The sequence below is a fragment of the Atta colombica genome, unplaced genomic scaffold (assembly GCF_001594045.1).
Source record: "Atta colombica isolate Treedump-2 unplaced genomic scaffold, Acol1.0 scaffold75, whole genome shotgun sequence".
Classification (NCBI taxonomy): domain Eukaryota; kingdom Metazoa; phylum Arthropoda; class Insecta; order Hymenoptera; family Formicidae; genus Atta; species Atta colombica.
Genome location: NW_017259567.1, coordinates 124884 through 140084, shown reverse-complemented (window position 1 = coordinate 140084; position 15201 = coordinate 124884). Strand labels below are relative to the sequence as shown.

Here is a 15201-nt window from a genome sequence, read left to right as displayed (position 1 = left end):
TTTGTTTTCAATCGTTCTGATATATTCAGACTTATCCTTACGCCACCTACCAAAAATCAGCATGGACAACTTTCCGGACAACCCAATATCAGTGCACACAGCTTAAGGAATGCACAAGTTATCGGTCTATAAGCTTCGCCTATCGCCCGCTTTGAATGTATCTAAATTCGACTCAACAATAAAAGTTCGAATCGTTACAACAAAGAGAGTCATTGTTATTACACGCCACTTTGGCGAACGAGTCTTCCAGACAAGGTAACAGATGACAAGCGTCACAACACGCTTTATGTTAACGGAAAACGAGGCAAGATTTATTTGGAAGGAAGAGCATTAGGATTCGTTTGATGAATTAAAGTAGGTCTTGATTTCCTCTCCAATTTTGGCTTTTTCTAAAATAGAAGGAGAGTATATTCTTGACATTGGTGCATCAAATCAAAGAATTGGGGCAGAATCTTATCACAGAAACAAAACGGCAAAAAAAGTATTGCAGTCGAATCTTGAATAAATCTTGAAAAAACTATTGTGCGATACATCGTGAATTTCTAGCTATACTCAATTAATCAATAAAATCTTTCCATCACTATTTGTATGGACAAAAATTTTTGATATGTACAGATCATATCTCGCTCAAATGATTAATGTCTTTTAAAGATCTTGAGGACCAATTAGCGCGGTGGATGGAAAGACTTCAGCAATATAATTTTGAATATATTCATCGCAAGGTCTTTCTTATAAGAATGCGGATGAGTTATCGAGGCGGCCATGCACGATCAGTGCCGTTATTATTATGCAAATGTAGAATTAAAGGAAGTTACGAAACAGGAAAGCTGTGTGGAAAGAATTATTCTACTTGAAGATAATTATGAGAATTAGTGTAAAGAACAAATAGGAAATCCTTGCATTTATCTGTTTCTTTTTAAGAAGGAAGCAGGGGAAGAGCGCCCTTTATAGCAAGAAGTAGCAGCAAAGGATCTTCGCCAAAGTGTACTGATCCTATTCTCTTGAAGTCAAAGATGGTATACTCTACAAGAAGTGAAAAGCTTCTAACTTGAAGAAAAATTCTCCAGTTAATTGTATCTAGGAAGCTCGTAACGCAGATTTTAGAGGAGTTACACAATTCCTCCACAGGAGAGCATTTTGGCATCAAAAAGATGCTCGATAAAGTGCGGAAGCAATTTCATTGTGTAACATGTAAACCATGTGAAGGAATGGTGCAAAACATATCAAGTTTGCTTAGCTAGAAGTTCGTCTGGAAAAGGAAAATCTCTTTTACAGACGTATAATATAGGAGTCCCATTTGAAAGAATTCAGATGGATATACTTGAGCCTCTGCCAATAACTTCTTCCGGAAATAAGTATTTATTTGTTGTTGTCGATTGTTTTACTAAATGGGTGGAAGCCATTTTCCCTTAAAGAATATAAGATCTAAAACTAGCGCAGAAATCTTTCTAAATCAAATTATTTCAAGATACAAAATTTCTCTAGAGGTCCAAGGAAGGAATTTTGAATCGAGAATCTTTCGAGAACTATCACACTTAATAATTAAGAAGACAAAAACGACCCCTTTACATCCTCAGACAGACGGATAAGTGGAACGATAGCATCATACCATTTTAATTATTTGTCGAAGTTTGTTTCTGAGAATCAGAAGGACTGGGATCGATGGATTCCACTATATCTGTTGGCGTATCGATCTTCCAAGCACGAAACAACTGGAATGACCTCAGCAGAACTCTGCTCAGGATCTTCATCTGCCAATTGACTTGTTACGCGGCAGCCCTCCTGAAACTGAGAAGGTGAGTTTTCTCGAAGGCTACGTAGGAAAGGTGAAGAGGAAGTTGGAAGAGATTCATACAAGTGTAAGAGAACGGATAAATATCAAATCTTCACAAACGAAATCCTAGTACGATCGAAAAGTCAGACAAATTTATTTCAAGAAAGGACAAAAAGTTTGGCTACAATCCTCGAAAAAGAAAACTTCGAAGTTGTAGAATAATTGGGAAGGTTCATATTACATAGTAAAAAAATTAAGTAGTATATTCGTAAGCATAAAAAAAAGTCGAATAAGCATAAAAATAAAGTTGTATTAGGTGTACAACTTTGCTTCCGCCGTTTTTTTTTCCGAAATTCGAGACTTTATTGTAAAAAACTGGTTATACATTTATGATTCAAAGTATTGTCCATCGCTTGTCCACTACTTTCTCTCATCTTTCGGGTAGCGTACGAATCCCGCGTCGAAAAAACTGGTCATCTTTTGAGGCTATCCACGAATCGATCCAATTTTTTACTTCTTCATAAGATCGGAAGTGCTGGTCAGCCAGGCCGTGTGCCATTGATCGAAACAAGTGATAGTCAGAGCAACGTCTGGAGAATACGGCGGGTGGGGTAGGACTTCCCATTTCAACGTTTCCAAGTATGCCTTGACCACTTTCGCAACATGGGGTCGAGCATTGTCATGCTGCACTTTATCGTGTCTCTCGTATTGCGATCGTTTGTCTTTCAATGCTCGGCTCAAACACATCAATTGCGTTCGATACCGATCGCCTGTGATTATTTCAGTCGGTTTTAACAGTTCATAATACACTACGCCGAGCTGGTCCCATCAAATACAGAGCATGACCTTGGAGCCGTGAATATTCGGTTTGGCCATCGACGTGGAAGCATGGCCGGGAACTCGCCATGATTTTCTGCGCTTGGGATTATCGTAATGAACCTATTTTTCGTCCTCTGTCACAATGCGATGCAGAAATCCCTTCTGTCTTTGCCTTTCAAGCAGCTGTTCACAAGCAAACAAACGCCATTCAACGTTCTCTCGGTTTCAATTCGTACGGCACCCAATTTCCTTGCTTCTGAATCATTCCCATGGCTTTGAGGCGTTTTGAAATGGCTTGTTGAATTACTCCCAATGATCGTGCCAATTCTTCTTGATTTTGACACAAGTCTTGCTCAAGTAATGCCTCCAATTCTGCATCTTCGAAAACCTTCTCTCTTCCACTGCTATGTCGGTCTTCAATGTCAAAATCACCGTTCTTGAAGCGTTGAAATCACTCACGACACGTTCTTTCACTAATTGCGGCCTCACCATAAGTATTTGAGAGCATTCGATGAGCCTCAGCCGCAGATTTCTTCATATTGAAGCAAAAAATTAAAACCTCCCGCAAATGACGAGAATTTGGTTCGTAAACTGACATTTTCAATCGAGAATAACTTTATGATGCAGACACAAATCGACTAATGTTTCTATGGAGTTATGTTGACAGATGCCCAAGTTTATTGTATGACGTCTATGATCTATTTATTTCGACCACCACTTACCGCTAAAGCCATCTATAGGAAAACGGTGGAAGCAAAGTTGTACACCTAATACATTTAGATATGCTGGCGCCTTATTTAGAAAGGCGTTTAGGAAAAACGAGTTAAAAAATAAAAATTAACAAATTAGAGCCCTATTACTTGAAAAGAATAACACAATTTGTAATCTTATGATGTAAGTTGCGCGAGTTATTTTTCTTTCGCAGTTGCAGCATTCACGTTTGCGCGGCACATGACGCGATTTCGCGTCTCGAACGAAGAAGGTCTCCCCGGGGGCTTCGGTGAAATCGTGTGTTTTGGGTGCCAGCGGACTCATCTTCGTAGAAGATGAAGAAGTCGGAGGTCAAACGAACGCGCTTCAATCGTGCGTCCTATATTATTATTATTTTTTTTTAAGAAGACTGTCTCTCCTGCGGTTTTTGAATTGAGATTTTTCCACAGGACGGAGGGCGAATGCCGAAGTAGAGATTGGAGGCAGAGGTACTGCGATAAAATCAAAATAGAATTTTCCCTCTCCCCTCCCTCTCCCCTTTCCGAAGAAGAAAGTAATATGAGCACAAGACTTCAAGAGAAGAGGCAACAAGATCCTGGAGTTCCCTTCACAAAGACGAGGGGATATCCAAGTGGATTCCTACGGAGGCTCCCTTCTGGGGAGGAACTGAAGAGGGGTCCTGCTTGGAAGGGAGAAAGACTAGAAGGCTTTAAGCGTAGGCCGGAGGATCGAGCCTTAGGAGGACCCAGAGACTCTGGGAAGCAGTACAGTAGGGAGCAAGAAACTGGTCGGGAGTTCCAAATTCCAAGAAGGCCAACGTTTTTTGGGAAAACCACACTTGTTGGTACGACAAATTAAGAGAAGGAGGGCAGTGTTACGCCTGTGTCGACACCGTAGATCGCCACTTGTAAAATCCTGAAAGTCACGTGCGTGCGTGCGTGCGTGCGTGCGTTCTTTTTATAATTTTCATGTTGTTCATTTCTGCAAGCTGCGAACACATGAACGCGTTTGCGAGAACATCTCCGCGAACCAAACGCTTGGATGTAACATATTGTATATACACATATTTGCATATATATATATATATATATATATAATACCATATTTATAGTCATTCGAACTGCGAGTCGAATTAGTTCTCCGGACTTATAAACGGACGCAATTAGACTACTAGGTATTATTATATTAATAATATCAATAATATCAATATTATAATAAAATCAAATTGAAAAGCAATTTTTAATATTTTGATGCTCATATTAGAAAAATGTTAATGTACTGAAAAATTGTAAATAAATTTATTGCGAAAAATATTATCTCGATCGAGAATCGAACCCGGATCTCTTGTTGTTTGTACGAGAATTCTAAATCTTTAGACTGCTGTGGCTAAAAATTATTTAATAAAAATCGATTAGGAGTAAAAAAAATAGACTTATCGATTCTTCCCTCTTAAATAAAATACTATAATATTATATTTACTATAAAATACTATAATATCCTCCTATTAATTTTTTGTTTTTTTATATAATATTTTATATTGTAATACACTGAATACCTAAATTTAAAAAAATGTTCTTTAAAATTTTTCAAATGTTTGAAAAATTATTTTAAATATCTAAAAAGTGTAATTAAACAAATATAATAATTACACATATCCAAACTGCATGTAAAAAACAGGAGACATAAAACGTTTTATTGTACAAACATTGTTTTGATACAATAATTGCTTCTCGATTTTATATAGGAAGAAAATTTTATTGCCTTGTCTCGAATACATTCAACATGTCGGCCTTAAGACTTAACTTTTTTACAAAAATCCAATTAATGCAATACGCTCTTTCTTCTCGGTGCAGGAGTCTCAACTAAAAAAAGCAGATAGAAGGCGTAACTTTTGATGAATGAACCAATTCTCTACAAACTTGTGTCTTGAGGACATCTTTATGATATCTAAAAAAACATCTCAATGATGCTCCTTGAGGACATTTTATGTCTGCATTTTAGACATAGAATATGTTTATACTATGCGCTTAACCTACAGATTAAACAAAGACATCTATCTTATAGGTCGCGGATTAAGTGCACTGTGTAAACATAGCCATTTTATTTTCTGGAAAAGTATAAATAAAAGATACAGATTTCTCTGCCAATATATTATTCATTTATTTGTTATATATATATTGTTATACATACACAAATTATAAAAATAATGCAAAGAAATTTTCTCTTAATCGCATATGATCAATTTTTTTTTCATTGTTTCGTACATTTATATTTAATCGAGTTTTCGTTTCAAATTATTTATCCATTGTTTTAAGTTACTTAGGCATGTCATTTTTATAAAAGGACTAATAATTTTGTTATACAATATATAATAGACATATAATAACAAAACGAAACCTATACCTAAGCATAGATATGTAGCGTAATAATGTATCCATGACATATCATGTCCATGATATCGTAAATGTCTCGAGTTTGGAAATTTCAATACGTGTTCCACATGCCACGCCGCTCTGTCAATAGGTTTCACTAATTCGTCCTGTACTATTGCTGACATTGTTTTGATATTGTTCAAATACCTGTAATTACAATTTTAGCATGATGTCAAAATCATATTCTATAATACAATACAACAAAAATCGATTTTTTTCTCATAAAAAATCAAAAAGATTCTCAAGTAAATGTAAAAAAAGTAAATGTAAAAAAAAATACTCGTGTTTTGGTGTTTTACCAGATCAAGTCGTTAACATTTTTTAAGTATCATCAAATCATATCTTTTTATAATACTGTATAGCACAGGTTCTTTCCATGAAAAACTTAAAGAGATTCTGAAAGTAGATGTTAGAAAAGTATACCTGTGTCTCGGTATTGACTTACTTCGACATTGTTGATCACGTATCATTGATTGATCCAAGGAAAATAATTTTGCCGCTTCACAAACTGTCTCATTTATAATTTTGTTCGAGCACTTGATCCTTCTGGCAAAGCTTTTCAGTTATTGCACACAATATTTCTAAAATTGTTCGTAGTAAAAATCGAAGTAGGTAAATTGATTTCAACATTGCTTTTATCAGTTCATTTATTTTAAATTTTTATTCAGTTAATTTTATTCACTTATTGTATTTAATAGTCCAGATATATCAAAATTGATAAAAAATGAAAATAAATCCGTAAATTATTGAATATAGTGGAAAAACGAGCATGGAATGGAAAATTTACTAGTCATCGAAAATTTTCTGGGCAATAAAAAAGCCGACAATTACAAAAAAATTGTTGCTGAAATGATTTTGGTTTTTTCATGCAATGAAAATTAACATGTCACTCAAAATACACTTTCTTCACAATCATTTTGATTTTTTCCACCAAATTTGGGTGAATTCAGTAATGAACATGGTGAACGCTTTTATCTAGATATTGCGATCATTGAGAAAAGCTTCAAAAGAAAAAATATCAGACATAAGCTTGATAAATAATGTTGGTCTATTCGTGATATAAAAATCATACAAACGGCAAATCAAACAATCAAGATTCTTATAATAATTATTCTTCTTAATTCTTATAATAATTGTATTATTATTATTATTGTTCAAAAATTTGAAAATATATGAAAAAAAATTCTCAGTTGTTTTTTTTTGTATTCGGACTCATCACATAATTTCACATGCAAAAACATCAATTAATTATTTAAAAAAATGATTATATAATTTAAAATAATTGTAAAAAGCCAATATAAAGCAAATACGGTAAATGGCTGCAAAATGTTAAGAAATGTTAATGATCTGTTAAAACACTGAGACACGGGTATTTTTTTTACATCTACTTTCAGAATCTCTTTGATTTTTTCACAGGAAGGAATGTGTATTGTACTGTGTAATAAATATCAATAATTCTCTTACGGCTAAATTAATTTTCTTAAAAATTATAGCTGATAATTATTTCATAATTACAATGCATTTTACTTATAAAATGAAATAAAATAATACAAGTTTAGTTGAATAAAACAACTAAAAATAAAAGAAGAAGGGTTACGAATCAATGCTAATTGTTAAAACTGCGAAAGTTTTAAACTCTCTTGTGGATATATATATATATATATCCACAAAAGTATATATATATATATATATATACAAACATTTCAACCTATCACTAAGTCATTTTCAAAGTTGAATAATACAGGATGATAAGATTCGTAACGGGACAATTAAATCATTAAATTATTCAATTATCAATATGTTGTACGCTCAGAAAAATTTAACAAATTTCGTGAGAATATAAAATTAATAACAAAGGAAAGTGTACAGAGACATTCCTCTGATAAACATAAAGCAATCCTTTTATTGGATTAATTCAATGCAGTTGCATAATGTGCTATTAGTTATTAGACGATATAATTGTTCTCAAACAACAATATGCTTTTTAAGGAAAGCAAATGGCCAATTGCAATTGCATCATCGAAAGTCTCGATCAACCATAGTTATTATATCTATTTCCTAAAATAGAATGAAGTTGGCTTAAAATCTGAGAATAAAAAAGTTATTAAAACTACAAATAAAAAAAATTAATACCTCCAACCTATTATTATTAAAACTACAAATAAAAAATTAATACCTCCAACCTATTATTATTAAAACTACAAATAAAAAAAATTAATACCTATTTCATTATTCTTCACACATTGTCAAGTAGCAATTGATAATTTTATGCAAACTAGTGACACGACTAGAACTATACAAATGTAAAAGATAACGATCGTTGACCGTCGATCATTCAAACATAAATGAGAAACAGTAAAAAAATCGAAAGAAGATTGAAAAGAAGTTACTAAATTAAAAAGAGGCCAATTTTTGCTTACAAAGATGTAAATAAAAGAAATAGCATTTTTTATAGGTTTTGACCTTCTAAATACAATAATGTTAATAAAAAGTTCAGGATAAGAAATACATTAAAACTTAAGCATCAATATGACATATTTAAATTTCAATATTCTTGCTAACTTTTCAAGATATTCCACAATACCACGAACATTTAAATAATTTTATTGTATAAAAGACAAAACGTATACAAAATATTATTACCGTATATTTATAGCATATACCATTACGAATCTTATTCAGAATTGGATAAGATAACTTTTTTTTTAAACTAAGTTAAATTAAAATTAATTGTCATGAAAATTTAACTTATTTAAGATAAGTCAATTTATAATAAAATTAATTAAATTAGAAGTTAAGTTAATAAAAAAATAAATAATTGAAAAGTTACAAGTTAAAAATTTGATTCGAACAATCAAAGAAAAAAAAAAAAAGCATATGAATAGCAGATGAATAGCATATTCATCTGCTATTCATATGCTTTTTTTTTTCATCAAAGATTTAATAGTTATTTATTCATTAAAACTAATGAATAAATAATTACACAATATATAGAAGACATAGATTAAAATATGTAAAATATTTAGCTTACGATTGCTAAGCAAAAAACAGTAATTAGAAAGGTCAAAAAATACGAGCAATGTTTATTGGATCTTTAAAAATAAACTAACTTTATTACAACATACATTAAGAATTAAAATATAGGGTCTTTCAATAGGAACTCGAAATTTGATAGATCATAGTAGCCATGTTGTTAAAGTGATCAAATTTGTTGTGAATTGTTTAGTAGTGTGTGGTAAATCACCATGGAAGGTCATAGTGTTGAGAAACGTGTGCAAATCATAAAATTTTATTATCAAAATCAGTGATCCGTTCGAGAAACGTTCCACGCATTACGTTATCCTCGCCACAACCATCCTGCCGAGTCGATTATTCGACGTTTGGTGGCCAAATTCGAGTCAACCGGTTCGATAAATAATCAGCCAACACTAGTATGTCGCCGAAACGCAAGGTCTGCTGAAAACATCGCTGCTGTGCGTGAGAGTGTACGGGAAAATCCGAGGCGATCAATTTCTCATCGTTCAAGAACTTGGCCTTTCTGCGACTTCAACTTGGCGAATTTTGCGTCGGGACTTGGGTCTCCACCCCTATAAAATTCAATTGACCCAGGAACTTAACTAAACGACCATAGACAACGCCGTGTGTTCGTTGATTGGGTTCTGGAGCAGTTGAAAGGTAACCCAAATTTCGCCAAATTATCTTGAGCGATGAGGCTCATTTTTGGATGAATGGATATGTGAACAAGCAAAATTATCGAATTTGGGACGATACCAATCCACGCGAGATACACCAGCTCCAAATGCATCCCGAGAAAATCACTGTTTGATGCGGATTTTGGTCTGGCGGAATCATCGATCCGTACTTCTTTCAAAACAAAGCAGGCGTTACCATAACCATCAACGGCGAGCGCTACAGATCGATGATAAGCATCTTCTTGTGGCCTAAAATGGATGATATGAATACCGATAACATGTGGTTCCAACAGGATGGCGCTACATGCCACACACGGCATGCCATGACGGACATTCTGAACGAGCGATTTAAGGGCATGATTATCTCGCGCGGCGGCGACGTGAACTGGCCACCGAAATCGTGCGATTTAACTCCTTTAGACTTCTTCCTTTGGGGCTATCTTAAATCGCAGGTCTATACGAATAAACCGCAAACAATTGATGCTCTCAAAGTCAACATAACAAACGCAATCCAGCAAATTCAGCCAGATTGATGCGAGAAAGTCATCGAAAATTGGACCGCCCGAATACGTGTCACCAAGCGAAACCGCGGCGGACCTTTGAGCGACGTTATATTCCATACTTAATGCCATAAAATATTCTTTCAAATAAAAAAAAAAATTGAGTGGATATCTCACACACAACTTGTTTTATTTTTCATTTAAAATTCGAGCGTCCTTATTGGAAGTTTAGTTTAGTTTCTTATCTATATATAAATTAATAGGAAACGTTTCGACTGTACTAACAATAAGTTTTCAGTCCATATACGAAAAATAATATTTAAAAAGTAGAAAGAAAGATATATTAAATATATATTAAAAAACAATATATTAAAAATATTAAGTCATAGTCAGTTTGAACACAATAAATTTAACATTACAAATAAAATTATATAAAATTACTAAATCTTTAACGTCTTATTGTCAAGTGTGTTTAATTATTTCGTCATTGACGAGAAAAGCAGAGTCCAAAAATAAAATATTTTATTATTAAAATCATCTTCAAAAAATTGAATTGAATTTGCGAAAAACCAAGTAAAAAAATTGAATTTGTGTTAAAAGCAATGTATATGGTAAAATACAAATAACTTAAAGTACAAACTTACAGATATAAAGGTCCTATATAAGTTATGAATATGTGCTCATGTATTGAATACTTTATGCAATATCTAACACAGACAGACAAATGGAACGACAATCCGTGAGAAACAGAATACATTATAATGTATTTTTACTGCAGAAGTTAAGATCGAAATTTTATTTTGAAGTTTTATTTTGAAACCGATTTTAGTAGGCTAAATTGTCACGTCCGGACTCGGAGTAAGTCTTTTTTTCTTTTTTTATATTTTGTTTTATTTTTATTATATTTCCATCTATCAAGAGAGGATGTCAACGGGATAGGCGCGTGGGGTGGAGTCTTGGCTCTTAAACTGCGATTTCGTCGAACGGAAAATAGGATAACTTCCATGGCCCTTTCGGGGCTTCTGTCAAAAGGCGCGTCTCAATAGTACTGCGTGGACAATGACATCACTCATGTCTCTACGACGAGTGTTGTCATCACGTAGAGTCGATTCGAGAAGGCCAGAGAAGATAAACAAATAATGACAAGAAAGAAGGAGAAATGTTGTTTCTATTTAAGAATTTTTATTTTCAACGAACAAGATTCGATTCTTATCACGCGGGATTAACTGAGACCTTAGCCTCATGGGGACGTGTATGTATGGCGGGGAAAGCTTGGTCACTTCCTACGAGACGCACTTTGGGGGAAGGTGGCCTTGGCGACAAAAGCGGTGGACACGAAAGATTGTTGGGGAGCTTCCATGAGCTCGAGGATCCGAACACGGAGGAGTTGAACTCCCCATGTTGGTAGAACGCCTTCGCTATTTTTCAGAGTTGCTCTCTCCAACTCGCCTTGATCTTCCCACCTAATAGCATGATCTAATTAAATACCTTTGCGGGAAAAGCAACTAATGGCCTTACTCCGGGGTACATACGGGAATCGGGAAGAAAGAGCTGGGGCGCTAAAGGGGCGCGCAACAGTCTTTTTCAGAAGAATCGGAGTGGTCTACTTCAAGCATGTAATCCTTGCTAGAGAAGCGCGAGATAAGCGTTAACGCGCGAATCACGCTAAGAAAAAAAGGAAAAAAAAGGAGGTTGACTCAGCTCTGTACAGTACGTGCCAGGCCGGAAGAGAAGAGACGAAGAGCGCTTAATGTAAAGCGCGCAACACTCAGGTTTCGTTAGGGCAACTACGTATCCATTCGCGAGTTAATCTAATTTTTCCGATTGCTATAGAGTTATGATAACCTTTTATTCTCGAATTAATTTGGTTGTGAGAAATGATTAACGTTAATTAAATAACAATTAAATATGTCTACGATAACAAAATAATTTGTTACTATTATAAACAAATCACTATTTAAACCAACAAAATTGAGATTTCAGTGAAAACGAACACAGTAATGCAAGTGTAACGCAATACTTTTTTGATATGTGAACTTGTTCATGTTAAATGTAAATAAATTTCTTTATCTCAGATAAATGTTGATTGAAAGCAACAAAATAACTTCGCATTCAGACAAAAAATTACTTGAAACAGTAATATATAAGGTGTCCCAGAACAAACCTTAGTCCTTAAAATGAGATATTCCTGACATAATTCTAAGACAATTTTTCCTTTGCAAAAATTCTATGCGTAGCTTAATTTTTGAATTATAAACGCAAATAGCGAGTGAATTATAAGTCGCGTACGGAAGATAGGCAGAGACGGTGCAACGCATCGTTCGATGCTCAGCTGCTACACGTGAAACATGTCACACGATGATACGCGCACGTACATGTATTTCCTCTTCCTCCTCCCCTTTCTCTCTCTCTCTCTCTCTCTCTCTCTCTCTCTCTCTCTTTTCAGGGATCTCCTCTTTTCAGGGAACATTCTCTTTCGGTGGCTGTTGTGGCATCTGGATAGCTTTTGCGGTTACTCGTAGTCATGGTGCCTTGATGCTGAGAGACGGACGCGGATTGAGGCCAATACTCAAGGTGTTGATTTTTTCTGGTACGCTTCGGAGCTTCTTCTTCTGAAGCACTTCGCTTATGCCATGTGAACTGTCAGTCTCTTCTTCCTCTTCGCTGAATTTTCTTATCACTTCTCACGGGGCATTTATGATCTATTGCCATGTCGTAGACGTAGTTAAAGCCTTACGTTCCCGATGAGCTTGTCGATTTTTTTCGATCACTGCTTTGTGAGTCAGTGATCAAGCATCAGTTCAGCAGCAAGTTCGGCAGCAGGTTCTTTCCTTTTTATCAATGCACGATCTCATCGAAGTCTCTCTTGACTATTAATGCTTTCGTTTTCCTCCTCGATTAATCTCGACTTGAAACTATTCCTCTTATAATTCGAAGGCATTATAGTCCTTTATTAGCGGCTTGGACTGGACAGAGATAACATACTTACGTGACCTTGATGTTAAAATCAACACTTTAACTAAATACCTGCAGGAAGTGCGCGATCTTTACGCTCTGCTTTGACATTTCAGGCAAAAAGACTTCTTGGTTCTCCTGTCCAGATTTCTTATGTGCAGATGTGACGCTGTTAAACGATTTCGCATACACCCATTTCCTGCTAACTTTGATTTTTTTCCGTATTCTACGTAATGACATGAGTCAAAGGTTGGATAAATCTAAGAATAACTATTTGTTTCAGCGACTCAACTTCATCATCTCGACTGCTCGGTTTCGGTCTGTTAGCTTGGCTGAGCCGAAAACCTGTCAGCTTCCTATTCTATTAAATGACTTTAACTAATTCTTCATCTCATTAACTCCCTCTCTTCTCTCTCCATCTCCCCTGTCATCACCTAACTCCTCTTCTCTTCTCGTCTCTCCCTGTTCCCTCTCTCTCCTCCTTCCTTTTTTCTATTTGATTTTATAACATTCTATTTTCAATACATAACTCCGGAAACCCTGAGCCTTGTGTTTAAGTGCTGTGCGTCAAACTCATCAGGACTAGATGACATTAGTCGTCATCTAGTCTTTGACAGCCTCCCTATTACTTTTCCTATCATCCTTAACTTTTTTAATCACTCCTCCCTTCTCATCCTTTTCCTTCATCTGGAAAACGGCCTATGTTATCCCTATTCCTATAGTAAAGAATTCTTTTTCTTCGATCATTGTCTTATTTCTCTACTATGTTATCTTTCTAAAGTTCTTAAGCGAATAGTCTACGATCAATTACATCCCATCTACATCTTCATCAACTCCTCGATCTTCTCCAAACAAATTTTCGGCAATGCAGACCGCTCTAAGCAGGCTCACCATGATGATATACGGCTAGCCATTGATAAAATGGTAACGCTACTTATTTTATTTGACTTTTCCAAGGGCGTTCGACTTAATCACGGTCTTCTGCTGCGCATACTTTTCTGCTTTCGGTTATCTGATCCTGTCCTTGAATGATACAGATTCTACTTGACAGATCGCTCTCAATATGATGATGTCTCTCCGACACTATAACCATATTTTCTATGCCGATAACCTGCAAATTTATCTGCATTTTCTTCCTGCAGAGCTAGGTGTAGCACTAGCCTTGATCAGGGAGGCTGTGGCGCGATGAATATCGGATAATTCTACCTTGAACGCTAGTAAGACGAAAGTTATTCTGTTTTGGAATACTCAGTTCGTAAACAACATCCAGGCGAATAGCAATATCGAACTGTTTCTCAATGACATCCCAATTAAACTTTCCAATCAGGCCCTTAACTTTGGCTCTTACGAGCACTCTTAATTGGTCTGAGCACGTCAAGAATCTTTCCCACAGGGTGAATGGAGTCTTGTGGCGATTGAAATACATAAGCGCAACTTCTCCATCCTGCTGTGTGTTCGGCTGATGTCTTCTCTGTTCTTCCCGTTCTTTGATTATTACTCTGCGGTATTCACGGACTTAACCGGTCAGCAAAGACTTAGGATCAGGAAGACGAATGCGTGCATTTTATCTTCAACTTGCGTAATTATGATCGCATATCTTGCTTCTACAATGAGTTTGGGATGGCTGCCCTCGGATGATTGAAGGGACTATTTAACAGGTTGCTTAATTTATTCAATTCTAAATATTAGTACTCCATCGTATCTTGCTGATGGGCTGAGGGTCTGCTCGAGACTTCGTGCGACATCTCGTATCTACCCTCTTGATTTTGTGATACCGAATTGCAAAACAACAATTTATCAATACCCGCATACACGGTCTCACTCTGGAATTCTTCGAATCGGTTTGGAATTCTCCGGAGCGATCAAGGTAACCGAGTCACTTACTTCTTTTCGCCATGCTAATTTTTGTCATCTGAGGCGCCGTGTTATGTGAGGATTCAACAGAGTTAGTTGGATATTCTAGCTTCTTTCTCTTTTTCTTCTTTTTTTTATTTCTTCTACATTATTATCTTTATTATTATTCTTTACTATTATTATTATTATTTTCTTTTTATTATTACTGCTATTATTATAATTATTATTTACTTTTATTTTTTGTTATTGTTATAATTGTATTATTTCCATTGTTATAACTATCATTGTAATGGTAAATACATTATTTATAGTTCTTATTAGATGTACAACTTTACTTCCGCCGTTTTTTTTTCCGAAATTCGAGGCTTTATTATAAAAAACTGATTATACATTTATGATTCAAAGTATCCATCGCTGGCCACTACTTTCTTCCATCTTTCGGGTAGCGTACGAATCCCGCGTCA

General features: G+C 35.2%; 2 protein-coding genes across 2 annotated transcripts in view; one reads left to right on the top strand and one right to left on the bottom strand.

Annotated features, from left to right (window-relative positions):
- The window catches only part of LOC108692513 (sulfatase-modifying factor 1), a 100150-nt gene extending 96568 nt beyond the window's left edge, over positions 1-3582 (top strand). The window contains exons 4-5 of the transcript XR_001931985.1: positions 922-1796; positions 3519-3582. The gene's annotated coding sequence lies outside the window, so the exon portion shown is untranslated. The remainder of the gene's footprint in view (positions 1-921; positions 1797-3518) is intronic.
- Positions 3583-5576: 1994 nt separating this feature from the next.
- Positions 5577-15201, bottom strand: part of LOC108692512 (UDP-glucuronosyltransferase 1-8-like) — a 118789-nt gene continuing 109164 nt past the window's right edge. Inside the window, exon 8 of the mRNA XM_018200805.1 lies at positions 5577-5883. Within this exon, the coding sequence (XP_018056294.1) occupies positions 5577-5883 (307 nt within the window). The remainder of the gene's footprint in view (positions 5884-15201) is intronic.